Source organism: Manis pentadactyla, chromosome 10 (assembly GCF_030020395.1).
Source record: "Manis pentadactyla isolate mManPen7 chromosome 10, mManPen7.hap1, whole genome shotgun sequence".
Lineage (NCBI taxonomy): Eukaryota > Metazoa > Chordata > Mammalia > Pholidota > Manidae > Manis > Manis pentadactyla.
The window spans coordinates 86,580,409-86,607,446 of NC_080028.1; the positions used below are offsets into that span (position 1 = coordinate 86,580,409).

Below are 27,038 nucleotides of genomic sequence, written 5' to 3' on the forward strand. Positions count from 1 at the left end.
AGATAACATATGATGAAATAGTGTATCAAATACAAAAGAACATGAAAATTTCTGTTGCAGTTGTTAAGAGCTGTCTGTGATATTATTTGGGGAAATGAAGCTGAACTTTGTTGAGCAAACACCTGGGCTAAGAGGTGGCAGCCGTGCTACAGGTACAGGGGTTGTAAAGTTTTAAAGGTTTTTTAGTTCCCTATTCACAACCTTTCTTGGCTTTGCAAAAAGTCACTTGACTTATTGAAATTGAATTTATTTATCTTATTTTTTATTTTACAATGATAGTTAGATGGTTTTAACTCTCACCAGTCTTACTGAGTTCTAAATCAACTATCTAAAACAAAAGTACAATTAGAAAAAACAGCATGCTTAATACATACAGCAGGAGGACAGGCTTCCATGTCTGTGGCTCCATCTCCAATCATGACTATTTTCTTAAAATGAAATTTGTCCTTTAAAAGTTTAATAACTTTTCCTTTCCCACCAGATTCAGCTGTTGGCTGCATCTCATCAAAACCTGCATATTCACCTTAAAAGGGCAGTTAAGAAAGTGTTAAGGATTCACAGAATTTTATCCACAGGGCCGGGTCTTTGCAGAGATGATATCCTCACTTAAATGTCACTAAAAATGCCCTGTGTAAAGTGACACAGCCTGGACTTCCACACCTATTCTTCAGAATGCACAAGCTTTGCTTTTAAATTAAAAATACCTCTCCTCAAGCTGCCTCCTTTAGGTTATAAGTACCTTGGGGTAAATTAGTGTAGTAATTCTCAAACCTTGGTGAGGTGGCAGAATATCATGAACAGTTAAAATAAGTTCATTTTTAATTTTTTTAAAATAAGTTAATTTTTATTTAATCTAAGAGGAGATTCTAACTTATATTTGATCAGTCATTTTAATTCTTACAGTAACCACCACACTCATTCTCTACTTCTGTTTTTAATTATCTCTATCTATTGACCCTTCAAAAGTGCTGTATGAACATAAATAAAAAATTTCAAATTAATATTATTTGGTCTTAAGAATGTCAGCCACCCCGTGATGTGACTGTAGACATCTTGAGATCACAGAAAACTACAGCTTCTGCTGTGTGGTGGTCCAGAGGGGCCAGGAGGCACCTCCAAGGCCAGCTACAATGTAGTGACTCTGGTTCAAATACATGAGAGCTCTCATAAAGCTGAAATACAATGAATAACAAAGTAAGTCATGTGGTGGTTACATAGGAATTAGCATTTTACAAAGTGCAGACATTTACACACAGAGATGGTTGTGTGGACACTAAAGCTAGAAGAGATGATGACCTTGTCAAGCAAAAGATGTCAATCAAGAGAATCCTTTAGCTCAATGTTTTACTCTGATGCCACTTTGGTTAAGTTGCATTCTAAGAGACATTACCTAGGATATTTGACACTAAAATTATTAAGAAAGGGAAAATGTTACCATTAAAGTCTTACCATTAAAGTAGAACTTCAGCCTATTGGCAAATACATTGGTTGATGGGATATTCAGCTTTGAAGCAACATGCTCTACAATGCTCCTAAAACCACCAGATATTAGGAAAACCTGAATGTTTCGCTCTTGTAGGCTACTTACTAGCTCCCTGCAAAAATGAAATATAGAGTACAAACACTGATTAGTATAAAAGAGGAAACATGAAACATGAAAAGGAAACTAAAATGTTTGTTTTTCTCCTATATATATTTGCCCGACATACATTGGACAAGGTGTACTGCCTGGTAAATGTTTCAAATGTTTTTCTAAATGTACTTAGAAATTAATGGGTGGAGTTTGACTGCTTTAGGAAACCATTCCGTGGCTCTGTTCTGCCCATGGGCCAAGAAACACTTGATGATGGGGAGTCTAGCTTTCCCGGGGTAGAGAAGGAAGGCAGACATGGTCAGGACCAACCAACCAGACAAGACCATATGGAAGTGCTGAAATGACCACACAGAGGGGAGCACTAAAGCAATGGTGACACACACACCCCAATGCAGGCACTGCCAGATGACACCCAGACAGTGCTCTTACCTTATGCCAGGAGTTAGGTGTGGGGGGTGCTCTGCTAGGAGCCTTTGCACCTGTTCCCTGGAGGGCTGGATCAGAGCCAGGCGCTCGGTGAGGGCAGCCTTGAAAGGCACTGCCCCACCCATGGCTCGCCGTGTCCTAGGAGGAAGAGCTGACTGTCAGGCCATCCAAGTCAGTTGTCCTGGGAGCTTACCTGCTTGACCCCCCAACTCCTTCAACAGGCACCCACGCAGAAGGGGCTGCCTCAAACCGCACTGCATGAGTGATAAGCTACAACGCCATGAGGGCTGGGCTGGGGATAAGCAACTGAGAGTTTGCTTGAGAATCACATTACTATTTTGGGGCCATGTCTCACACCAAATGCAGCTGAACATGAAATGGTCCATGGCCTGGTGACCGCAGGCAGCACTAGGGAGAGGGGGGAGGAAGGGCATCTACCAAGAGACCGAACCAAAGCTAACTTCCCAGCAAACTGCCTAAGCCACATTTTCAACCATGACATGAAGCACTGGATGAAATGCAGGACTTGGTGACCCCTCCAGATCATCTTCTTTGGTTAGTTATGCTCACCATTCCCTGACCAGGCTAACAGCATGTCACCCAGATTGGTTTGTCAGAGGCAACCATTTTTTTGCCATAAATATTTATCAAAGGGTGGATTGGATGATATACACACATTCAGTTCTAAGAGACAGAAGAAAAAGCCTAGTGCCCATGTTTCATAGCCAGGGACTGAAAATGAAGGAATTGTGTCTTTGGTTCTGCATGTCATCCAAAAGTCACTCTCCTTTGCCATTCTGTATCATTAAAGTGAATAAAAATTGTTCCTACATTTCTGACACAGCATCCTCAACTCCACAGAATTTGGCCAGCTCATCAATTCCTTCTTCTCTGATGACTGTGCTGTCAACATCAAAGCATACAGCATCAGCAGAACAGAAAAGTTTTCTCAGCTCCGAATGGGATACCATCCTTGGAAGAATTTTCCTCCTACAATAGCAAATGATAAATATATTTAAATAACCATGATCATAAAAATGTCCAACACTGCCTACTGATACCAAAGTACTTTGATCAGTATCAAAGTCAGTGTAATCCACATTAACATGTACCCATGGACTCTCATTTTTTAACACAAATTAAGCACCTTCTATATGTCAGGCTCTGGGACCAAAAGATGAACAAGACCAAGCTCTGTTCCCAGGATCTTAGTGTAGTGAAGGCACCAACCTGTAAATACATTTATGTTCACCAATGTTCAACTATTTTTGACTAATAATTATAGCAAAAACAGAAATGTGCATACTACTATGGGCATACAGAGAAAATGTTTAACCTTATCTATGAAACAGGGCTTCCAGGAGGCACAAGCGTATAAGCTGAATCTTACAGGGTAAGTGGCCTTCTGAGAGGGATCTCAAAGGGCAGGATATCAATTTGGTGTTCTCTGGGAGAAGGGAGAGAGATGGAGGCCAGAAAAAGAGGGTAGGGGTGGCAGAGAGAAGAGCATGGGAAGAGTGGTGAGAAGGAAGAATGAGGGGTGACATGCTGAAAGCTACCTCTGGGCTTAGTCCAGCTGTTGGGCAACACACAGAGAGTTCATCCCAAGTAGGGCCTTGAGCCAGGCCAAGGCCTTAGGATTTTAACTTCTGGGTAGTGGGAAATCTTGGAAGGTTTTATGCCTTAGAAGAGAGGTCAGCACTAAAAAACGTACTTTTTGTTTGAGGGCGTGGTCCACAGAAAGTCACCAGAGAATGTGGAGAGAGGGGAAAAAGAAGAAGGTTGAGGACTGAACTTACAGGAATTGAAACTTCAGGTCAGGAGCCTGGGAAAGGAAGTGAAAAGGAGAGGTCACAGGAGGAGACTCGGAGAGACCACAATATTGCAGAAGCTGTAGAAGACAGAGTTTCAAAAGGAATTTTTAGGGTACTTTTTATTTTTAAAGGAAATCATTGCATGAGAATCATGGAGGTGAACAGGATCCAGAGATCGCCTAGACTAGTCCCACCCAAGAGACTAACAGGTCATGTACAAGGCCACACAGGTGATACAAATAATCTACATTTAGAATAGACATTGACTGAAAACACGCTCAAAGAAGCTGGCCAACCCACTTCACAGCCGATTCCTAACTAACCTGCATTTGACAGAATGATCCAATTCTACACTGACCTAGAAAAAAAGTCTTTTAAACCAAGGGTTGGCAAATATAGCCTGTAGGAAGAAATCCAGCCTGTCACCTGTTTTTGTAAGGCCTATGAAGTAAGAATGACTTTTACTTTCTAAATAATTGGAAAAAATCAAGAATAAAATACTGTGACACAAGAAAATTACATGAAATTCAAAATTGAACATCCATAATAAAGTTCAAGTAGAACACATCCATGTTCATTTGTTTGTATGTCTATAGCTGCTTGCCCACTACAACAGATGAGTTGAGTAGCTACAACACCACTGTATGCCCTACAAAGCCTAAAATATTTACTATCTAGCCCTTTACAGAAAAGATTGCCAACCCTTGTTTGGAGCTCTTACAAGAAAGTATTCCAAATAGGAAAATATGAGTTTCATTGGATACCCACTAAAAAGGGGAAAAAGAAGGTGAAATTAATAAATTCAGTTAAATAATATCATCTCAAATGCTGCACTAACATTATCAATCTAAACATGAAAGAAGTTTCCATTTAATAGAAAACTATTTTAAAAAACATGAATATGAAATATATATGCTACTGGTTATCTACAATCTGTAATTTTCCTCCATCATCATGCTCTTGTTCAAGCTGATCCCTCAACTTAGAGGACTGACTTCGCAAGTTCATATATTGTCCCCTCTCTGAGACTGAGTTCCATTGGTTGGTTCTCTTCTGTTCTCTTAATGTTGCAATGACAGCCAGATGCAAGAGATGCACTGAGTAAGGTTATGTAGGAAAAGGCTTAGAGCTTCCATGCCCTCTCCAGACATGCCACTCAACTTGCACCTCCATGCAAGGAAGCTTCCAACCTGAAGTTCTCCAAACCCGATCCTTTTGGGATTTTTATGAAGGCCTGGTTGATTAAATCACTGGCCATTGGTGACTAAACTGAACCTATAGCTCCTCTGAAAGTTTCAACCCTCTAATACCTGGTTGGCTCTCCCAGCAAACAGGCACCATCTTTACTGTGATCCAAAAGTCCCCTCAATAACATAACAAGAGACACATTTATCGCTCTCATCACAGGAAATCCCAAGGGTTTTAGGAGCTGGGTGCCAGAAATGGGGACAAAACCAAGTATGTTTTTTTTTTTTTTTTTTTTTTTTTTTTCACAAGTAACAATGGTATTTACTGAGAAACCTTGAAAAGGGTGAATATTCACACAGATACTTTTTTTTTTTTTTTTTTTTTTTTTTTTTTTTGAGGGCATCTCTCTTATTTATTGATCAAATGGTTGTTAACGACAATAAAATTCTGTATAGGGGAGTCAATGCTCAATGCACAATCATTATTCCACCCCAAGCCTAATTTTTGTCAGTCTCCAATCTTCTGAGGCATAACAAACAAGTTTTTACATGTAGAACAAATTCTTACATAATGAATAAGTTACATAGTGAACAGTACAAGGGCAGTCATCACAGAAACTTTCGGTTTTGCTCATACATTATGAACTATAAACAGTCAGTTCAAATATGAATACTGATTTGGTTTTTATACTTGATTTATATGTGGATACCACATTTCTCTCTTTATTATTATTATTTTTAATAAAATGCTGAAGTGGTAGGTAGATACAAGATAAAGGTAGAAAACATAGTTTAGTGTTGTAAGAGAGCACATGTAGATGATCAGGTGTGTGCCTGTAGACCATGTGCTAATCCAAGCTAGACCAGGGCAATAAAACATCCACGTATGCAGAAGATTTCTCTCAGAACGGGGGGGTGAGGTTCTAAGCCTCACCTCTGTTGATCCCCAATTTCTCACCTGATGGCCCCCCTGCGACTGTGCCTGTCTTAGGTTGTTCCTCCCTTGAGGAATCTTACCCGTCTCTGGCTAACCAGTCATCTTCCGGGGCCATACAGGGAAATGTGGAGTTGGTAAGTGAGAGAGAAGCCTTATTGTTTGAAAAAGTTAGCTTCCCACTTCTTTGCATATTCATGCCCTGTGGCCTCTATGCCCAGCATTTGTCTTGAGGTATCTTCACCACTTGGAAGAATTATGATACTCGGTAAATTTGATATGAGGCACGAATTCTATTCAAGGGTTCTAATTAGGAAGGAAGAAGAAAAGCTACAGAAGTAGCAGGTGGAAGAAAACATGGGAAGATTGATTATTTCTTTGATATATCTTCTTGTAGAGTAACTTCAGCATGTATATGTTTTAAGCTACTACTTAAATTGCACACACACATTAACATAATAGGAGTACAGTTACACAACCAAAGCATATCTGTAATTACCAGCCATCTGCAGTGAAACCAAGAAAACCAGTCAGGCACCCCAGGCACCTGTGAAAACCTATCTATGATATGGTGGATATTGTCCAAATGAACCCGAACAGTCCGAGAGAAATCAGACAAATTAAAACAACCCATTCCTGGGGACTGTTCACATGCCATATGTTCTTTTATCAATAAACAGTTTGTAGTTGTAAGACTTTGGAGCGCTACAATTTGCACTTCTCCAAATTCTTGGTTGAGTTCAAACAGTATAGATCCAGTCAAATTTGTTGTTTTACTGTATGCACAGGCCAGCTTAGATATCTCCTTCCTCATTCCCATGGCAGGTCCAGGAACCGGTGGGATGAGTGCATCCACAGCTGTAGCAGTGCGTGGATCCCCGTTGGGGTTTTTTGATGACCATCTTCCGGCATGAGTCCTCCAGAGGGTGCAGATGTTGGAAGTTCTTTTTCATATCATATCTTAGTTCATTTTCGGGGTAGCCCAATTAGGCTTTGATCCTCTGTATAAACACAAACAGACCCTTTGCCTACTCTTTTATATGCCCTTTATACCCTTGTGTAGAACTCGTTGGAGGTTACCACACAGGAACTGCCCTTTTTTTTTTTTTTTTTTTTTTTTTTTTTTTGCTATCACTAATCTACACTTACATGACGAATATTATGTTTACTGGGCTCTCCCCTATACCAGGTCTCCCCTATAAACCCCTTTACAGTCACTGTCCATCAGCATAGCAAAATGTTGTAGAATCACTACTTGCCTTCTCTGTGTTGTACAGCCCTCCCTTTTCTCCTACCCCCCCATGCATGTTAATCTTAATACCCCCCTACTTCTCCCCCCCTTATCCCTCCCTACCCACCCATCCTCCCCAGTCCCTTTCCCTTTGGTACCTGTTAGTCCATTCTTGAGTTCTGTGATTCTGCTGCTGTTTTGTTCCTTCAGTTTTTCCTTTGTTCTTATATTCCACAGATAAGTGAAATCATTTGGTATTTCTCTTTCTCCGCTTGGCTTGTTTCACTGAGCATAATACCCTCCAGCTCCATCCATGTTGCTGCAAATGATTGGATTTGCCCTTTTCTTATAGCTGAGTAGTATTCCATTGTGTATATGTACCACATCTTCTTTATCCATTCATCTATTGATGGACATTTAGGTTGCTTCCAATTCTTGGCTATTGTAAATAGTGCTGCGATAAACATAGGGGTGCATCTGTCTTTCTCAAACTTGATTGCTGCGTTCTTAGGGTAAATTCCTAGGAGTGCAATTCCTGGGTCAAATGGTAAGTCTGTTTTGAGCATTTTGATGTACCTCCATACTGCTTTCCACAATGGTTGAACTAACTTACATTCCCACCAGCAGTGTAGGAGGGTTCCCCTTTCTCCACAGCCTCGCCAACATTTGTTGTTGTTTGTCTCTTGGATGGCAGCCATCCTTACTGGTGTGAGGTGATACCTCATTGTAGTTTTAATTTGCATTTCTCTGATAATTAGCGATGTGGAGCATCTTTTCATGTGTCTGTTGGCCATCTGTATTTCTTTTTTGGAGAACTGTCTGTTCAGTTCCTCTGCCCATTTTTTAATTGGGTTATTTGTTTTTTGTTTGTTGAGGCGTGTGAGCTCCTTATATATTCTGGACGTCAAGCCTTTATCGGATGTGTCATTTTCAAATATATTCTCCCATACTGTAGGGATCCTTCTTGTTCTATTGATGGTGTCTTTTGCTGTACAGAAGCTTTTCAGCTTAATATAGTCCCACTTACTCATTTTTGCTGTTGTTTTCCTTGCCCGGGGAGATATGTTCAAGAAGAGGTCACTCATGTTTATGTCTAAGAGGTTTTCGCCTATGTTTTCTTCCAGGATTTTAATGGTTTCATGGCTTACATTCAGGTCTTTGATCCATTTTGAGTTTACTTTTGTATATGGGGTTAGACAATGGTCCAGTTTCATTCTCCTACATGTAGCTGTCCAGTTTTGCCAGCACCACCTGTTGAAGAGACTGTCATTTCGCCATTGTATGTCCATGGCTCCTTTATCAAATATTAATTGACCATATATGTCTGGGTTAATGTCTGGATTCTCTAGTCTGTTCCATTGGTCTGTGGCTCTGCTCTTGTGCCAGTACCAAATTGTCTTGATTACTATGGCTTTATAGTAGAGCTTGAAGTTGGGGAGTGAGATCCCCCCTACTTTATTCTTCTTTCTCAGGATTGCTTTGGCTATTCGGGGTCTTTGGTGTTTCCATATGAATTTTTGAATTATTTGTTCCAGTTCATTGAAGAATGTTGCTGGTAGTTTCATAGGGATTGCATCAAATCTGTATATTGCTTTGGGCAGGATGGCCATTTTAACGATATTAATTCTTCCTAGCCACGAGCATGGGATGAGTTTCCATCTGTTAGTGTCCCCTTTAATTTCTCTTAAGAGTGACTTGTAGTTTTCAGAGTATAAGTCTTTCACTTCTTTGGTTAGGTTTATTCCTAGGTATTTTATTTTTTTTGATGCAATTGTGAATGGAGTTGTTTTCCTGATTTCTCTCTCTGTTGGTTCATTGTTAGTATATAGGAAAGCCACAGATTTCTGTGTGTTGATTTTGTATCCTGCAACTTTGCTGTATTCCGATATCAGTTCTAGTAGTTTTGGGGTGGAGTCTTTAGGGTTTTTTATGTACAGTATCATGTCATCTGCAAATAGTGACAGTTTAACTTCTTCTTTACCAATCTGGATTCCTTGTATTTCTTTATTTTGTCTGATTGCCGTGGCTAGGACCTCCAGTACTATGTTAAATAACAGTGGAGAGAGTGGGCATCCCTGTCTAGTTCCCGATCTCAGAGGAAATGCTTTCAGCTTCTCGCTGTTCAATATAATGTTGGCTGTGGGTTTATCATAGATGGCCTTTATTATGTTGAGGTACTTGCCCTCTATTCCCGTTTTGCTGAGAGTTTTTATCATGAATGGATGTTGAACTTTGTCAAATGCTTTTTCAGCATCTATGGAGATGATCATGTGGTTTTTGTCTTTCTTTTTGTTGATGTGGTGGATGATGTTGATGGACTTTCGAATGTTGTACCATCCTTGCATCCCTGGAATGAATCCCACTTGGTCACGGTGTATGATCCTTTTGATGTATTTTTGAATTCGGTTTGCTAATATTTTGTTGAGTATTTTTGCATCTACGTTCATCAGGGATATTGGTCTGTAGTTTTCTTTTTTGGTGGGGTCTTTGCCTGGTTTTGGTATTAGGGTGATGTTAGCTTCATAGAATGAGTTTGGGAGTATCCCCTCCTCCTCTATTTTTTGGAAAACTTTAAGGAGAATGGGTATTATGTCTTCCCTGTATGTCTGATAAAATTCCGAGGTAAATCCATCTGGCCCGGGGGTTTTGTTCTTTGGTAGTTTTTTGATTACCTCTTCAATTTCGTTGCTGGTAATTGGTGTGTTTAGATTTTCTGTTTCTTCCTGGGTCAATCTTGGAAGGTTATATTTTTCTAGGAAGTTGTCCATTTCTCCTAGGTTTCCCAGCTTGTTAGCATATAGGTTTTCATAGTATTCTCCAATAATTCTTTGCATTTCCGTGGGGTCCGTCGTGATTTTTCCTTTCTCGTTTCTGATACTGTTGATTTGTGTTGACTCTCTTTTCCTCTTAATAAGTCTGGCTAGAGGCTTATCTATTTTGTTTATTTTCTCGAAGAACCAGCTCTTGGTTTCATTGATTTTTGCTATTGTTTTATTCTTCTCAATTTTATTTATTTCTTCTCTGATCTTTATTATGTCCCTCCTTCTGCTGACCTTAGGCCTCATCTGTTCTTCTTTTTCCAATTTCGATAATTGTGACATTAGACCATTCATTTGGGATTGCTCTTCCTTTTTTAAATATGCTTGGATTGCTATATACTTTCCTCTTAAGACTGCTTTTGCTGTGTCCCACAGAAGATGGGGCTTAGTGTTGTTGTTGTCATTTGTTTCCATATATTGCTGGATCTCCATTTTGATTTGGTCATTGATCCATTGATTATTTAGGAGCGTGTTGTTAAGCCTCCATGTGTTCGTGAGCCTCTTTGCTTTCTTTGTACAGTTTATTTCTAGTTTTATGCCTTTGTGGTCTGAAAAGTTGGTTGGTAGGATTTCAATCTTTTGGAATTTTCTGAGGCTCTTTTTGTGGCCTAGTATGTGGTCTATTCTGGAGAATGTTCCATGTGCACTTGAGAAGAATGTATATCCCGCTGCTTTTGGATGTAGAGTTCTATAGATGTCTATTAGGTCCATCTGCTCTACTGTGTTGTTCAGTGCTTCCGTGTCCTTACTTATTTTCTGCCCAGTGGATCTATCCTTTGGGGTGAGTGGTGTGTTGAAGTCTCCTAGAATGAATGCATTGCAGTCTATATCCCCCTTTAGTTCTGTTAGTATTTGTTTCACATATGCTGGTGCTCCTGTGTTGGGTGCATATATATTTAGAATGGTTATATCCTCTTGTTTGACTGAGCCCTTTATCATTATGTAGTGTCCTTCTTTATCTCTTGTTACTTTCTTTGTTTTGAAGTCTATTTTGTCTGATATTAGTACTGCAACCCCTGCTTTCTTCTCACTGTTGTTTGCTTGAAATATGTTTTTCCATCCCTTGACTTTTAGTCTGTACATGTCTTTGGGTTTGAGGTGAGTTTCTTGTAAGCAGCATATAGATGGGTCTTGCTTTTTTATCCATTCTGTTACTCTGTGTCTTTTGATTGGTGCATTCAACCCATTAACATTTAGGGTGACTATTGAAAGATATGTACTTATTGCCATTGCAGGCTTTAAATTCGTGGTTACCAAAGGTTCAAGGTTAGCCTCTTTAGTATCTTACTGCCTAACTTAGCTCGCTTATTGAGCTGTTATATACACTGTCTGGAGATTCTTTTCTTCTCTCCCTTCTTGTTCCTCCTCCTTGATTCTTCATATGTTGGGTGTTTTGTGCTGTGCTCTTTCTAGGAGTGCTCCCATCTAGAGCAGTCCCTGTAAGATGTTCTGTAGAGGTGGTTTGTGGAAAGCAAATTCCCTCAGCTTTTGTTTGTCTGGGAATTGTTTAATCCCACCGTCATATTTGAATGATAGTCGTGCTGGATACAGTATCCTTGGTTCAAGGCCCTTCTGTTTCATTGTATTAAATATATCATGCCATTCTCTTCTGGCCTGTAGGGTTTCTGTTGAGAAATCTGACGTTAGCCTGATGGGTTTCCCTTTATAGGTGACCTTTTTCTCTCTAGCTGCCTTTAACACTCTTTCCTTGTCCTTGATCTTTGCCATTTTAATTATTATGTGTCTTGGTGTTGCCCTTCTTGGATCCTTTCTGTTGGGGGTTCTGTGTATTTCCGTGGTCTGTTTGATTACTTCCTCCCCCAGTGTGGGGAAGTTTTCAGCAATTATTTCTTCTAAGATACTTTCCATCTCTTTGCCTCTCTCTTCTTCTTCTGGGACCCCTATAATACGGATATTGCTCCTTTTAGATTGGTCACACAGTTCTCTTAATATTGTTTCATTCCTGGAGATCCTTTTGTCTCTCTCTATGTCAGCTTCCATGCGTTCCTGTTCTCTGATTTCAATTCCATCAATGGCCTCTTGCATTCTATCCATTCTGCTTATAAACCCTTCCAGAGTTTGTTTCATTTCTGCGATCTCCTTTCTGGCATCTGTGATCTCTTTCCGGACTTCATCCCATTTTTCTTGCGTATTTCTCTGCATCTCTGTCAGCATGTTTATGATTCTTATTTTGAATTCTTTGTCAGGAAGACTGGTTAGGTCTGTCTCCTTCTCTGGTGTTGTCTCTGTGATCTTTGTCTGCCTGTAGCTTTGCCTTTTCATGGTGATAGGAATAGTCTGCAGAACTGGGACGAGTGACGGCTGGAAGGACTTCCTTTCTTGTTGGTTTGTGGCCCTCCTCTCCTGGGAGAACAGCGGCCTCTAGTGGCTTGTGCTGCGCAGCTGCGCGCAGACAGGGTTTCTGCTTCCTGCCCGGCTGCTATGGAGTTAACCTCCGCTGTTGCTGTGGGCGTGGCCTGGCTCGGGCAGCTACTCCAAAATGGTGGAGTCGCGTTGGAGCAGGAGCTGCTGGGAGGCTATTTATCTCCGTAAGGGGCCTCCCTGCTCCCTGCAGCCCAGGGGTTAGGGTGCCCAGAGATCCCGGATTCCCTACCTCTGGATTAAGTGGCCCGCCCTGCCCCTTTAAGACTTCCAAAAAGCACCCGCCAAAACAAAACAACGACCACAAAAAAAAAAACAAGAAAAAAAATTTTTTTAATTAAAAAAAAAAAAAAAAATTTTTAATTATAAAAAAAAAAAAAAAGGTGGTCGTTCGTTTTTCTTTATTCTCCGGTGCCAGCCTCAGGCCTCTGCTCACCGGTCTTTCTGCCCTGTTTCCCTAATATTGGGGTCCCTGTCCCTTTAAGACTTCCAAAAAGCGCTCGCCAAAACAAAGCAGCAAAAAACCAAAAAAAAAAAAATGGTCGCGCGCTTTTCTTATGCCCTCTGTCGCCCAGCCTCCAGTGCCTGCTCACTGTTCTTGCTGCCCTGTTTTCCCAGTATCGAGGGCCCTGCACTCTGGCCCGGATGGCTGGGGCTGGGTGTTCGGCAGCCCTGGGCTCCGTCTCCCTCCCGCTCTGCCTGCTCTTCTCCCGCCGGGAGCTGGGGGGAGGGGCGCTCGGCTCCCGCGGGGCCGGGGCTTGTATCTTACCCCCTTCGCGAGGCGCTGGGTTCTCTCAGGTGTGGATGTGGTCTGGATATTGTCCTGTGTCCTCTGGTCTTTATTCTAGGAAGGGTTGTCTTTGTTATATTTTCATAGATATATGTTGTTTTGGGAGGAGATTTCCGCTGCTCTACTCACGCCGCCATCTTCCGCCCCCAAGTATGTTTTTTATTAACAATATCATAATGACACCCACACACTTCCATCTTCCCTCATATCTCAAAGCAAATCATATCATTTCATACAAAAATATTTCAGTATGCAATTTATAAAAGGTAAAGACTTCTTTTTAACATGGTCATTTGCATTTTAATTTTAACTGTACTATATCTGCCTGTATTCAGGTCTGGCTGCTGAGGATTCTAGAATCAAATCAGGTTAAAACTTAATGATATCAGATCTTACGATGCCCTTGCCAATCAAGCTGATCCCTCAACTTAGAGGACTGACTTCACAAGTTCATATATTGTCCCCTCTCTGAGACTGAGTTCCATTGGTTGGTTCTCTTCTGTTCTCTTAATGTTGCAATGACAGCCAGATGCAAGAGATGCACAGAGTAAGGTTATGTAGGAAAAGGCTTAGAGCTTCCATGTCCTCTCCAGACATGCTCAAACTCATACATACTCAAAATTCTCACCCCATCATTAGCATATATAAATTAGCATAATGTCTCTGTTATTCAGTTTGTGTATATGCCCTTCATGATTTGGATCCTACCTATTTCACCAATCTATTCTCATTGCTCTTCTCCCCCTACAAATACGCACATACTCACACAACTTATGCTCAAGGAATACAGAAGACTTCTTGTTCCTTAAATGCGTCATGGTTTTTCATTCCTCTAAGTCTTTGCAAATGCTGTTCCCTCTGCCTGAAATCACCTAATCCCTCATGTCTAATGAGCAAAATCATATTTATTTTCCAAATTAAATGCCCTTCTCTGTACTACACTATTTCCTTCCTATGCCCCCTTACTCAGAGAATCAATTAATCAATCACTTCTATTCCTCTCCTAGGATGTGAGTTCCTTCAGGATAGGGACCATGGCTGAATTATCCATCTCATTTTCCAGCACTCAGTAGGTGTTAAGTAAATGTTTCAAGAAATAGAGCTGAATCTAAGCAGTTTTTGAAAACTCACCATGGAACTGAGTAGATTATCATCCTCAAGAAAATTCCAATTTAGTGTCCTGTTAGCCTGAAATTAAAATCCTTAGCCAGTAATGATGTACTATACTAAAGAAACAAAATCAACATCATAGATCTTGAAGTTGGAAGAAACAAAGCCATCATGAGTCTGATCACATGCCTTTCTGCAAGAATGATACTAATGTACCCATTTCACAGATTACCTAAAAGAGGTATAAGGAGTGAAATGCTTTACCCAAGAGCACACAGCAACTAAGTGATGGCTAAAGGACAAAACTTGAATCTCAAATGCATGAGACAGCATAAAAAAGGTGGATAAATAGAGCAGAACTAAATAATGTTAAGCATTGATAAGAACCTAACACAGATCCAGGAAATGTCAGATTTTCATCAAGAATTCAGACCAAAGTTCTGCAAGCTGGACAACACTAGATGATGATTCACTAACAGTGAAAGAAGAAAGTCTGCACATTCTTTGGGAGACCAGCAGATAGAAACAGATTTCAAAAATCTTCACATTCCCAACCAAGGCAGGGAACTCCAAGGAGTTCATGTAATACTCTCTCTCTCTGTGGCTCAGAAACCACCTATTTGGCTCTGGCCCAGAAGAAATCAACCTAATTCACATTACATGGTTAGGCAGGCTCACCTATAAAAGCCTAGAAGACCGCAGTCTATCAGCAGAGAAGCAGTGCTTAATGTAATGCAATTCCACTGAGCACAGACCCTATGTAAATGTAGAGAAAGCCAGGAACAGACAAATGATGTACGAGGAGCTAAAGTGAGATAAACAGGATCGGCTGAAGAATCTTTTAAGAATGTGCATGAGTTAATACAACATAACAAAGATGGGCAATTTTCCTGCGAAGACTGACAGGCTCCCGGAGCCTCAACATTAGTAAGAAAGCACTGCCAGCCCATGCTGCCACCTGTGCCTGGCACAGAATCTGAGAAGTACAGAACGGTCACCATCTTCAAGAGGTTCCCAGGCTCACTGAGATGATCAGACAAATCACTATTGCCCATGTTGAAAAAGTGACTTGAGCCTCTTTCAAACCACTGATACCAGCTATAGTTATAACCAGACATCAGCCTCGAATATGAAAGGGAATGCACATTTCCTCAAATAAAATAAGGAATGATTTCCATCTCCCCCAGTGAACACTAGTGGCCTGCTCACTCATGACCCAGAATTGCCAGCACGTGACTCCTGAGCTGCACTGTGGTTCCTAAGGCAAAAAAAATAGGATGTTCGAGAGAAACATTACATTGGACTTACTTGGAAATCCGATACATTCTCCACACCCTTCCTAAGAGACAGAACTGGATTGCATGACCTTAACTTTTACCCACGAAATGCTCATTGCCAGGAGATATGCCCTCTGCCCCTCCGGTGACTCAGATTCCAACCCCCTGCTTAGACATCAAAGAAAACTCATCCTTAGTCTCTTTCAGCACTTCCCAACCAGCACTGCTACACCTTCTGCCTCTGTTCACTTCTGGGTCCCTCTTTTTCCCATGTTCTCCACCAGGAGTGACTCACAACTCATACATACTCAAAATTCTCACAGGTCCAGGGGGAAAAAATCTGTTGAGTAAGTTCAGTTGTTTCAAAGTAAATTGTGTACATAAGAATTTCACACAAAGAAAAATCTTTGCTAGAGAATGGACTCTGGATCCCTCACATCTGGCCCTTGGGGGCTGGGGGACAGGACTAGGGGTGGAAGAAATCCTGGTAGAAGGGCCTGTGCTTAGACATGGCAGCTCTGAGGCCCCATTCCGACCTCTGAACCACTGCTTTCAGTGGCTCACAACAGGACTCTTGCCCGCTGGGCACCCAAACTGGTCCATCTTAGGAAAGCAGAAGGCCAAATGGTAGAGAAACACTGCTAACCACCCCTTCTCGCCCCCAGCTCCAGAAGTAAAAAAGTAAGTTTTCCTCCAGGGGCCAGTCTTAGAAGGTCTGATTTTAGATAAAAGGACAAAACCTCCTCACCCAAATTCTCTCTTAACTTCTCTATCTACTGTACCTCACAAGCAGCATGATGGAATCTGAGAAGCTTCTAGATCAGAGAAGAGTCAGACAGCCTCCCTGTAACTAGGACTAGGGTTCCTAGCCAGTACATTTATTAAACATTTTATGATTAAAAAACAACAGCTATTCTTTGGAAAACCTGAGATTATGTGTATGCCACATAGGTTACAGTGATTTTTTTTATTCAGGTGAAGAGTAAACTGCTAACCAATGGACATATAACAATGACAACCACAACAGCAAAAGACAAATCAGACTCGTGTTTCTCCAGTGCTGGACACCTAGGAGATGATGCCCTGTTCCTGCTTCTTCCCTAAATAAAAATGTAGCATCAAGTTCTGACTATAAATTTCTTTTGAAAAGATCTTATGAGTTCTGCAAGAGCAATAGCCTAGAAAGAGAGAATGAGGAAATGGATATCAGGATCCAGGCAAATGAGAAGAGGGAAACTGTCTCCCTCCTAGAAGGGCTGGTATGAGGAAGGGTCAGATGCAAAGTCCCATTAGACCACTTCCCCTGGGAAACACTTGGCTTCTGTGTCCTTCAAGCGCAGCAGAGGAAGAAACACACTCTTTTGTGGCTTTAATTCTGTAAAAGCTTTAGGTCTGACAGGAAATCAGCTACACCTAGTTAGCAGAGCACAAAGGAAAGGGAAATGGAAGAGGATCCATTGGGAAAATTAAATGCAAATATAGAGAAGCCACTCAGGTCCGTTACCGACTCTACAAAGCTGTCCGTGCTGTCTTCAAAACAAGGGGACAAAGTCAAAGACGCTCCCCAAACAGAGAAGTCCTGCTGCCTGATAACAAGGGAACAAAGCCAGTAACTTTAAACTATGATCCTGATAATTAAAACTGTAAATATAAGTGGATAACAGTGCTAAATCTCAGAAGAAAAATAAAGATAAAATAGTTAAGGACATGAGGCAAGAAAAAGCAAACTAGACATTGAAAAGAAAGGGAGCCAGAATAGAAATAAATAATTCTCAAGGTTCAAATGCAGTCCATTCTGAACTCAGAAAAGGTTCAATGTACCTTTTTCTCACCATGTCACACACGACAATTCTCCTGTGAAGGAGGAACAGTATGAGGAGGTGCAAATCCAGCATTTCATTCCCACTCTTTTGGGCATCGCTGACTTCTGCAGGTGTTCTGAATCCCACCCCATCACCAGCCAGAGAGAGCTGCAGCCCAGAGGCGCCACCCCCAAAGCTGCTGCTGCTAGGAGAGAAACCACTGTCCAGAATAACAGGATGTGTTTCCAATTTGCTTCTTTAATACAGTTCACTCTACCTCCTTGGATGCCATTTACATCTAAGAGATAATTGTTTTAATTACAAAGGCCTGCCCTATTTCTCTTCTACTTGGGAATTCGTACATTGCTACTTGGCTTCTTTTCAATCAGGCATGTATTAAATCATTTGAAAATTTAAGAAGTTGTTTTGTTTCATCAAAATGAAAATGACAAGACTATAATCATTATTATACTGAAATCATACCTGGTAGTTGTAATAAAATGTAGAAATCTTCGCATTTACATTCTTCCCTAACTTGCAGTCCAATGCCAAAAATGCACTCGAAATGAATCAACCTAAACACAAAAGCTAAAACTATAAAATTTCTGAAACACAGGAGAAAATTTTTACAACTGTGGTAGGCAGACTCTAAAATGGCCCCCAGTGACTGGCCTCATGGTGTTCCATCCCTTCTGTGACCTCTTGCCATTGACTGTGAGCTGGATTTAGTGACTCTCTTCCAGTAAATAGAATGATGCAGAGGTGATGAAATATCACTTGCAAGATTATACTGTGAATCAAATAAGTGCATGTATAACTGTGCTCTCTGAATAGCTCTATGGATTGTGCCAGTGTCAGTTCCTTGAGACACTGGCCTCAGGGAAAGGGACATGGGGGAAGGAGGAGTGCATGAGACTTCCCTTTATATTTCTTTCCAATTTACTATGAATCATTAATTTTTCAAATTATTTTAAAATAAAAACAGCTGCTTTTTTTTCAAGTGAATTAATCTCAAAAACAAAACAAAAGAAGAACATGGCTTCCATCTTGTCCACCGCTCTCACGCTTTGCTCTGAGGGAAGGCAGCTGCCATATTGGTAGCTGCCCTATGGAGAGGCACATGTGGCAGAACTGAGGGGGCCTCCAACAAACAGCCAGTGAGGAACCCAGGCCCACAGTCCAACAACCCACAAGGAACTGAATCCTGCTGACGACCATGGGAGTGGGCTAGGAAGCAGATCCTCCCCAATGAAGAATTCAGAGAAGTTGATCTTGGCCAACTGCAACCTCTTAAGAGACTATAAACCAGAACCACCCAATCAAGTTGCTCCCAGTTTTTGACCCAAAGAAACTGAAAAAATAAATGTTTGTTGTTTTAAGCTGCTAAGTTTTGGGGTAATTTGTCATACAGCAATAGAGAGCTAATGTAACAACCTTGAGGTAGGCAAAATTTTCTTAAAGAAACCCAAAAGGCATGAATAATAAAAGGAAAAAGTGATAGACTGGACTTCATCAAAATTTTAAACTTTTGCTCTTCAAAAGATACCATTATGAAAAAAGAAAAAGAAAAGGCAAGCCACAGAATGGGAGAAAATGTTCACAGTATGAGTATTTGTAAAAGGACTTGTACTCAAAATAAAGAACTCTTACAACTCAATAATAAGACAACCTGTTAAGACATGAGCAAATGATTTAAATAGACATTTCAAAAAGATTACAAAATAAACTCAAGAATGACTTAAATAAAAAAAGATTGACAATATCAATGATTGGTAAGGACATGGAACAATTGGAACTCTTCTACATTGCTGGGAATGTAAAATGGTACCAAGGTTTGGAAAACAGTTTGGTGATTTTTTATAAAGTTAAACATATACTTACCATAAGACTCAGCAATCTCACTCCTGGAGATTTATCCAAGAGAAATGAAAATATGTTCATAGCAGCTTTATTTGTGATAGCCCAAAACTAGAATGCCCATCACAGATAAATGGATAAACAACATGTGGTATATCCCTACAACAGAACTCAGCAAAATGGAATGAATTACTGATACACTTTATGATATAGATAAGTATAAAAAACATACTGAACATAAGAAGCCAGACTTAAAAGAGTGCATAAAATATGATTCCATTTATATGAAACCCTAGAAAATACAAATAAATGCTATAATAAAAAAATCAGGTCACTAGGGATACGGGTGAGGAACCTGACTATACAGAGGCCCTAGGAACTTTCAGGGGTGAAGGAAGTGTTCTATTCTGGTGGTGCTTATAGGTGTGCATAAAATTGTCAAAGGTCATCAAAACGTACACTTAAATTGGGTGTATATTACTGCATTAAATTACACATCAATAAAACATCAGCTTAAAAAATGTTGTTAGGCAGGACACTAACAAATGGAAACTCATCCTATGCTCTAGGAAGAATTAATATTGTCCAAATGGCCATCCTGCCTAAAGCAATCTACAGATTCAATGCAATAGCTATCAAAATATCAACAGCATTCTTCAACGAACTGGAACAAATAGTTTTAAAATTAATATGGAACCACAAAAGACCCCGAATAGCCAAAGCAATCATGAGAAGGAAGAATAAAGCAGGAGGGATCTCACTTCACAACTTCAAGCTCTACTACAAAGCCACGGTAATCAAGACAATTTGGTACTGGCACAAGAACAGACCCATAGACTAGTGAAACAGAATAGAGTCCAGATATTAACCCAAACATATATGGTCAATTAATATACGATAAAGAAGCCATGGACATACAATGGGGAAATGACAGCCTCTTCAACAGCTGGTGTTGGCAAAACTGGACAGCTACATGTAAGAGAATGAAACTGGATCATTGTCTAATCCCATACACAAAAGTGAATTCGAAATGGATCAAAGACCTGAATGTAAGTCATGAAACCATAAAACTCTAAGAAAAAAACATAGGCAAAAATCTCTTGGACATAAACATGAGCAACTTCTTCATGAATATATCTCCCCAGGCAAGGAAAACAAAAGCAAAAATGAACAAGTGGGACTACATCAAGCTGAAAAGCTTCTGTACAGCAAAGGTCACCATCAATAGAACAAAAAGGCATCCTACAGTATGGGAGAATATATTCATAAATGATAAATCCGATAAAGGGTTGACATCCAAAATACATAAAGAGCTCATGCACCTCAACAAACAAAAAGCAAATAATCCAATTAAAAAATGGGCAGAGGATCTGAACAGACACTTCTCCGAAGAAGAAATTCAGATGGCCAACAGACATATGAAAAGATGCTCCACATTACTAGTCATCAGAGAAATGCAAATTAAAACCACAATGAGATATTACCTCACACCAATAAGGATTGCCACCATCCAAAAGACAAACAACAACAAATGTTGGCGAAGATGTGGAGAAAGGGGAACCCTCCTACACTGCTGGTGGGAATGTAAATTAGTTCAACCATTGTGGAAAGCAGTATGGAGGTTCCTCAAAAAACTCAAAATAGAAATACCATTTGACCCAGGAATTCCACTCTTAGGAATTTACCCTAAGAATGCAGCAGCCCAGTTTGAAAAAGACAGGTGCACCCCTATGTTTATCGCAGCACTGTTTACAATAGCCAAGAAATGGAAGCAACCTAAGTGTCCATCAGTAGATGAATAGGTAAAGAAAATGTGGTACATATACACAATGAAATATTATTCAGCCGTAAGAAGAAAACAAATCCTACCATTTGCAACAACCTGGATGGAGCTAGTGGATATTACGCTCAATGAAATAAGCCAGGCGGAGAAAGACAAATATCAGATGATTTCACTCATCTGTGGAGTATAAGAACAAAAAACAAAAACTGAAGAGCAAAACAGCAGCAGACTCACAGAACCCAAGAATGGACTGACAGTTACCAAAGGTAAAGGGACCAGGGAGGATGGGTGGGAAGGGAGGGATAAGGGGGCGGGGGAGAAAGGGGGCATTATGGTTAGCATGTATAATGTGGGGGAGGGGCACAGGGAGGGCTGTACAACACAGAGAAGACAAGTAGTGATTCTACAGCATCTTACTATGCTGATGGACAGTGACTGTAATGGGGCATGTGGGGGGGACTTGGTGATGGGGGGAGTCTAGTAAACATAATGTTCCTCATGTAATTGTAGATAAATGATAGCAAAAAAAATTGTTAAGCATATATCAAATTATTTGAAAGTTTAAAACATTCAGACTACTTTATTTCACCATCATGAAAGTGACAGGACTATGATCTTTATTATACTGAAAACATACCAGGCAGTTGTAATAAAGAGAAATCCTGATTTTATTATTTTCTTCTCTGATCCTCATTTCAGTACCGGTCAGTCAAATATTTAAAGTGCAAACTACAATGCGCAACTCAGATGTAAGAAAATAAAGTAAGTAACTTTAATGAATGAATGATTTCTCTAGTTGAAGATGTTTACAACAATGTATCTGGTAAGTACTTTTGGAAATTCTAATTGAAAAGAAGATAACAAAATCAGACACTCCAACTCTAAATTTCGGAGATACTCCTAATCTCATACTAATGCAGGATTGCATCATTCATTCATGCTGTTTGGTAACAGGCAGCAGTGGAATAAAACAAGTGAAAACTACTCAGAAGTAAGTCGATAAAAAAGCCTTGAAGTCCCGTGAAATAGTTTACCTACCCCTATTAAGACAAATACATGTAGAACCACAGAGGCCCCCGGGTGTGGGAAAGGCAGACGGTAAATCAGAAAGTCGGGTGTTTGGAGATAAACGCATGCCCGGACTTACCCGGGCGCTACTCCTTCCTGGGCCGCCGTCACCGCCTCCAGCGCCCCCGCGACTGCAACCTTCCGACTGCAGGGCCGCGGTCCGCCGCGACGTTCGGGCGCGGAGTTCCGAGGGCGGCGACTTGTGCAGACCCGCACAGCCTTTACCAAACAGGAGCAGGAGACCTGCTGATGAGTGCGGCGGCTTCTGATCGGTTTTGCAAGTGCTTTTCTAACCTAGAGACTGCAGATCTTCGCTCTGCAGAGCCAAGCTGGGAAGAAGCCTGGGCCCCGCCCCGGGGCCGGGCTCACTGGGCCCGCCCCATCCTCCCTCAGGGATTCGGGCCGGCCGACCGAGACGCGCTGTCGACTGAGGTCGCGTCATGGCAAAGCCGCGATCGCACCTCCTCAATTTAGCCAAGGAGCAAAAGCGCTGCGGACCTTCAGAAGAGCCCTCTACCGCCCCCACCGCTGGGGGTAAGGATAAGTGAGAGAAGCTACGGAACTCTCCGCTGATTTTGCAAGTAACGAAAGCCCCTGAGGTGCCTTTTTGAAATCCACGTTTGACATTACGGTCTTATAGAAATGTATGTCCCAAGAGAACCTCAGAAACTACTTATATTCGCAACTAAAATGCAGATAACCATGAGTGACAAAATGAGTCTTTGCACACACACACACCCTTTTCTGTCATCTTTTTTTTTATAGGTTCATTTGCAGAGCTGCTTTAACGTCGACTACAGTAAATAAGGGGTGATTGCCCCCAAACATTTATTTACCTTTGGGTGCAGCGGCTGGAACTGGGCAGTGAAGTCCCACCCTAACCCAACCCTGCAACCTCAGATGCTGCCAATTAGCTCTGTAGACTCCCTCCAAGCTGGTTCCTCAGGCTCTGGAGATGCAACTGCTGGAACAGGGCGCTTGGCCGCAGCACCTGCCCTCTGTCACAGAACCTCAAAAACCACAATTCTATCAGGAAACAAGAGTCCTGATGCTCTTTGGTCAGATGTACCCTTTGCAGTTCAATATTCTCAGATTTCACTAGTAAGAAAATGGTTGCGGGTTTGGGGCACAGCCAGTTTAATTTCTCCCAGATATGCCAGAGTATTCTGATGAAGGATAGAGGAGAAATTTTGATGTTTGAAATATAAGGCAAAACATTAAACAATTAATAGGGGAGGGAAAACAAGGGGGTCTGAAATAACAATCTAGTCATGAACTTCTTGTATTTCGTAGTAATTTAGAAACAAGTATAATAAAGGAAACAAGATGTTAAACACCAAAAGTTAAGTATAAATGGTAATTGAGAGTTTATTTCAATGGGAAAAAAAACAAGTACAATAAACTGAAAGAGTATAAAAGTTCATTTTTATTATTCATATTTCACAGATGTTTAATATTAAATTGATTTCAAATAAAAAATTTATACTGAGCAAAATCTTGTCTGCTACTCATGGTCCTTGTATTCACCTCACATTCACACGTGTACTTACCCATGTGGGCTCCAGGTGGCAGTGTTGTAAATGCTGTTTACCTAGAGCACATACCACATTTTTTAAAAAGTCCAAAGGAAGCTAAATAGGTGGTCACAACCACTTGTAACTAACAATCAGGAAGTAATCTTGCCAGACAAGGCATAACTACATAAACAAATTATAATATGCTTCGTTATTATTCTTCTGGAATAATGTTAAATAGTACACATGAATCAAATACAATGCAGTAAAGTTGTAATAAAAACATTAGCAAATTATTCTGCAAATTTTATTCATAATTAGCTATAAAAAGTAATACAGATAATACTTATGTTCCTGAAGGTTTTCTGTAGATAACATTTTTATAAGCTAACAAATTTTCTAATGACTATGTTAGACCAGATACTTTTCAAAAAAATAATTCAGTGTTGATAAAATAGCCTTCTAAAATACAGTAATTAGAACACTGTACAAAAAAATATGGTATTATTCAGTAACATTGAACATGCACATTTTTATGACTCAGCAATTCCACCTCAGGAATGCACTCAAAAGAAACTCCTGTACATGAGTAACAGGAGTTGTATACAAGAATGTTCACAACAATAAGGTATACATACAAATAGTCATTAATAGGAAATTTAAAAAGAATATCATTTAATATAAAATATAACAACATAAATGAATTTGGTAGTACTTCTGCAGACAGTAAAGGAAATGAGTCTGGGAAGAAATTTAATATATAGAGTTCTTTAATGGTGTTTATAATGCTCCTTTAAGGCCAGTGGGCATACAGATCTTTTTTGATCTGTCTGTATATATATTTTATAATACATTAATATTTTATATCAGTATACCAAAAAACAATACACCAAAATATCATAAATGTTTTTAAACACTATGTTAAGAAAAATACAATATAAATATTGACATTCACAGTAAGTGACACCATGGAAATATGTCCATGAATAAAGCAGGCTGCAGAACAATATATATAGTTTAATCCCCATTTTTGAGAAAAGAAACTCTTTATATGTCTGTATACATGTGCAGTATATGGTTATGTCTTTATAAAATAACTTTTTATATATCTTTATAAAAGGATATATACCAGATTCAATAGTAGTTAATTCTGGGGAGCAGTTAATCCCGGGGAATAAAAGGAATGAAGAATTTACCTTCCTACTTTATTTGATTTCATACTGGTTGAGGTTTGTTTTAAAACATTTATTACTTTGCTATGATTTACAAATCAAAAATAAATGTCTCACAGGTGAGGTGTGGGCAAACTAGGTGAAGGGTACAAACTGCTAATTATAAAATAAGTTATGGGAATATAATCAAATGCAAAAACTCAGTTTCTTCCTTTTTATACAGGAAAAACCTAGTTCTTCTGTACTGTCTCTTCTTTACTAGTGACACAAAACATGTCACTTCTGGTCACCAAATGTGTAGGGTTTCTTCTCTGTATCAAGCAATTCTCTGCAACACCAGCTGGACATCCTATAATTTAATTCAACTGTGATACTGTTTTCCCAGAGCATCAGATCCCAAAGGTTAAGGACTCAGTCCCACAAAACTGCCTGCCTGCCCCCCACTGCCAACACAGACACACACTTCAGATGCCAGTCTCAAGCCCAGGTTATCACTTGTGCTTCTGACCAATCAGCTACCGATCAGAGGTTCCAATGACCTCCTCCTTGGGGTCAATTAATTTGCTAGAATGGCTTACAGAACTCAGGGAAGTACCTAAGTTACATTTACCAGTTTATTAAATAATTCAGATGAACAGCCTGATGAAGAGATACACAGGGTGAGGTCTGAGAGAGTCCCAAGTATAGAAGCTTCTATCCTTGTGGAGTTGGGATAGAAGTATAATAAAAAAATCTCTGTGTCATCCTCTTGGTCTTTACTGACCTGGAAGCTCTCCAAACCCTATACCTTTGGGATTTTATGGAGATTCATCACAAAGGCATGATGGATCATTAACTCCGTTTTCAGCCCTTCTCCCTTCTCACGAAAATGGGAGGTGGGACTAAAAACTCCAAGTTTCTAATCATGGCTTGGTCTTTCTGGTGACAAGCCCTCATCCAAGAGTCATCCAGGAGCTGACCCAGAGTCAGCTCATTAGAATAAAAGACACTCCTATCACCCAGGCAATTATAAAGATTTTAGGAGCTCTGTCAGGAACAGAGATCAGAGACCAAATATTAAAACAACAGATGTTCCTAGTGCTCTTATCACTTAGGACATTACAATAATTTTAGGAACTCTGTGCCAGGAATCAGGAGCAGGGGCCAATATATATTTTCTATTACCTCACAGCAATGTACAGTATGGTGATTATAGCTAATAATACTGTAGTGCATATTTGAAAGTTGCTGAGAGCAAATGTTAAAAATTCTCATCTCAAGAAAATAATTGTAACTACGAATGAAAATAGGTGTTAACTAGACTTATTTTGGTGATCATTTTACAGTATATTCAAATACTAAATCATTAGGTTCCATACTTAGAACTAATTTGTAGCTCAATAAAAATAACATCTAAAGAAATAAATGCCTCAGACTCCTAGTCAAATGATTACATATTTTAAAAGTTATCTAAAATTGCTAACTGGTCTTGTTATACTAGGTAGATAGCCATATATGAGTAGCGATGGAATTGAGGACTTTGGTTGGTGGTTACATATGGTTAGATGCTTGTTTGTATTCTAAACATCCTGTGTAAACTGTTCTTAAGGGATGTGGGGAGTGATGGTATAGATAACAGAGCAGTCAAAACTGACTGGTTCCAACACAGAGAAGCTGACTCTGATTTTACCTCAGAATACATTATATGCTCATTGGCAGCCTAAAAATCATACCCCTTGGTGCCATGACATTTCCAAGGCAGACCATCTAAGGACAAAAACAGGGTGTCACTCTATTTCCCAGAAATCTCCTCCCTCTTCTGAGAAAGCACCACCTATCCCAGTGAATATTCCACCCCTTACTTAACTTCTAGCTACTCAACCAAACCCGACTGTGCTGCTCACCTCTTGAGCATGCCCACTCTCCTTCCTTGAGTGTGTACTTTGCTTTATTAAACTACTCTTTGCTAGTACCTGCCCAACCTGCTCATGAATTCTTTCTTGATCAAAGTTGAGAACCCTCTTCCAGATTGAAGTCTCACCACATACACAGGGGAACCTCCCTGAATTGGATTTCCCAACAACAGTATTGGCCATTTATGAAATCCTGTTCTCCAGCTTCCCTTCAAGTCAGTGATGCTGGGGTTCTTGTTTGTGGAGTTGAAGAATAAATTTGGCAAAAACCCAAGGTAGGAGAGCCAGGGTAGAGGCTTTTATTTAGAAATAAAGTGAGAGGAAAGAGCTCCTGGCTCACCCAAGAGAGCCCAGGGTGGTGCATTGTCTAGGAGATTTATAGGTGG

At 40.2% G+C, this 27,038-nt stretch overlaps 1 protein-coding gene across 3 annotated transcripts in view; it reads right to left on the bottom strand.

Moving 5' to 3' along the window:
• Window positions 1-27,038, bottom strand: part of PSPH (phosphoserine phosphatase) — a 37,097-nt gene that overhangs the window by 2,190 nt on the left and 7,869 nt on the right. The window contains exons 1-5 of one of the 3 annotated variants that reach the window (XM_036907946.2): window positions 22,154-22,394; window positions 2,852-3,010; window positions 2,024-2,158; window positions 1,450-1,595; window positions 375-523 (exon numbers count right to left, since the gene is read on the bottom strand). In XM_036907946.2, the coding sequence (XP_036763841.1) occupies window positions 375-523; window positions 1,450-1,595; window positions 2,024-2,158; window positions 2,852-2,991 (570 nt within the window). In that variant the 5' untranslated portion in view covers window positions 2,992-3,010; window positions 22,154-22,394. Of the gene's footprint in view, window positions 1-374; window positions 524-1,449; window positions 1,596-2,023; window positions 2,159-2,851; window positions 3,011-22,153; window positions 22,401-27,038 lie in introns of those variants that run through there. The other 2 variants (XM_057487190.1, XM_036907951.2) reach the window with 2 other exon arrangements.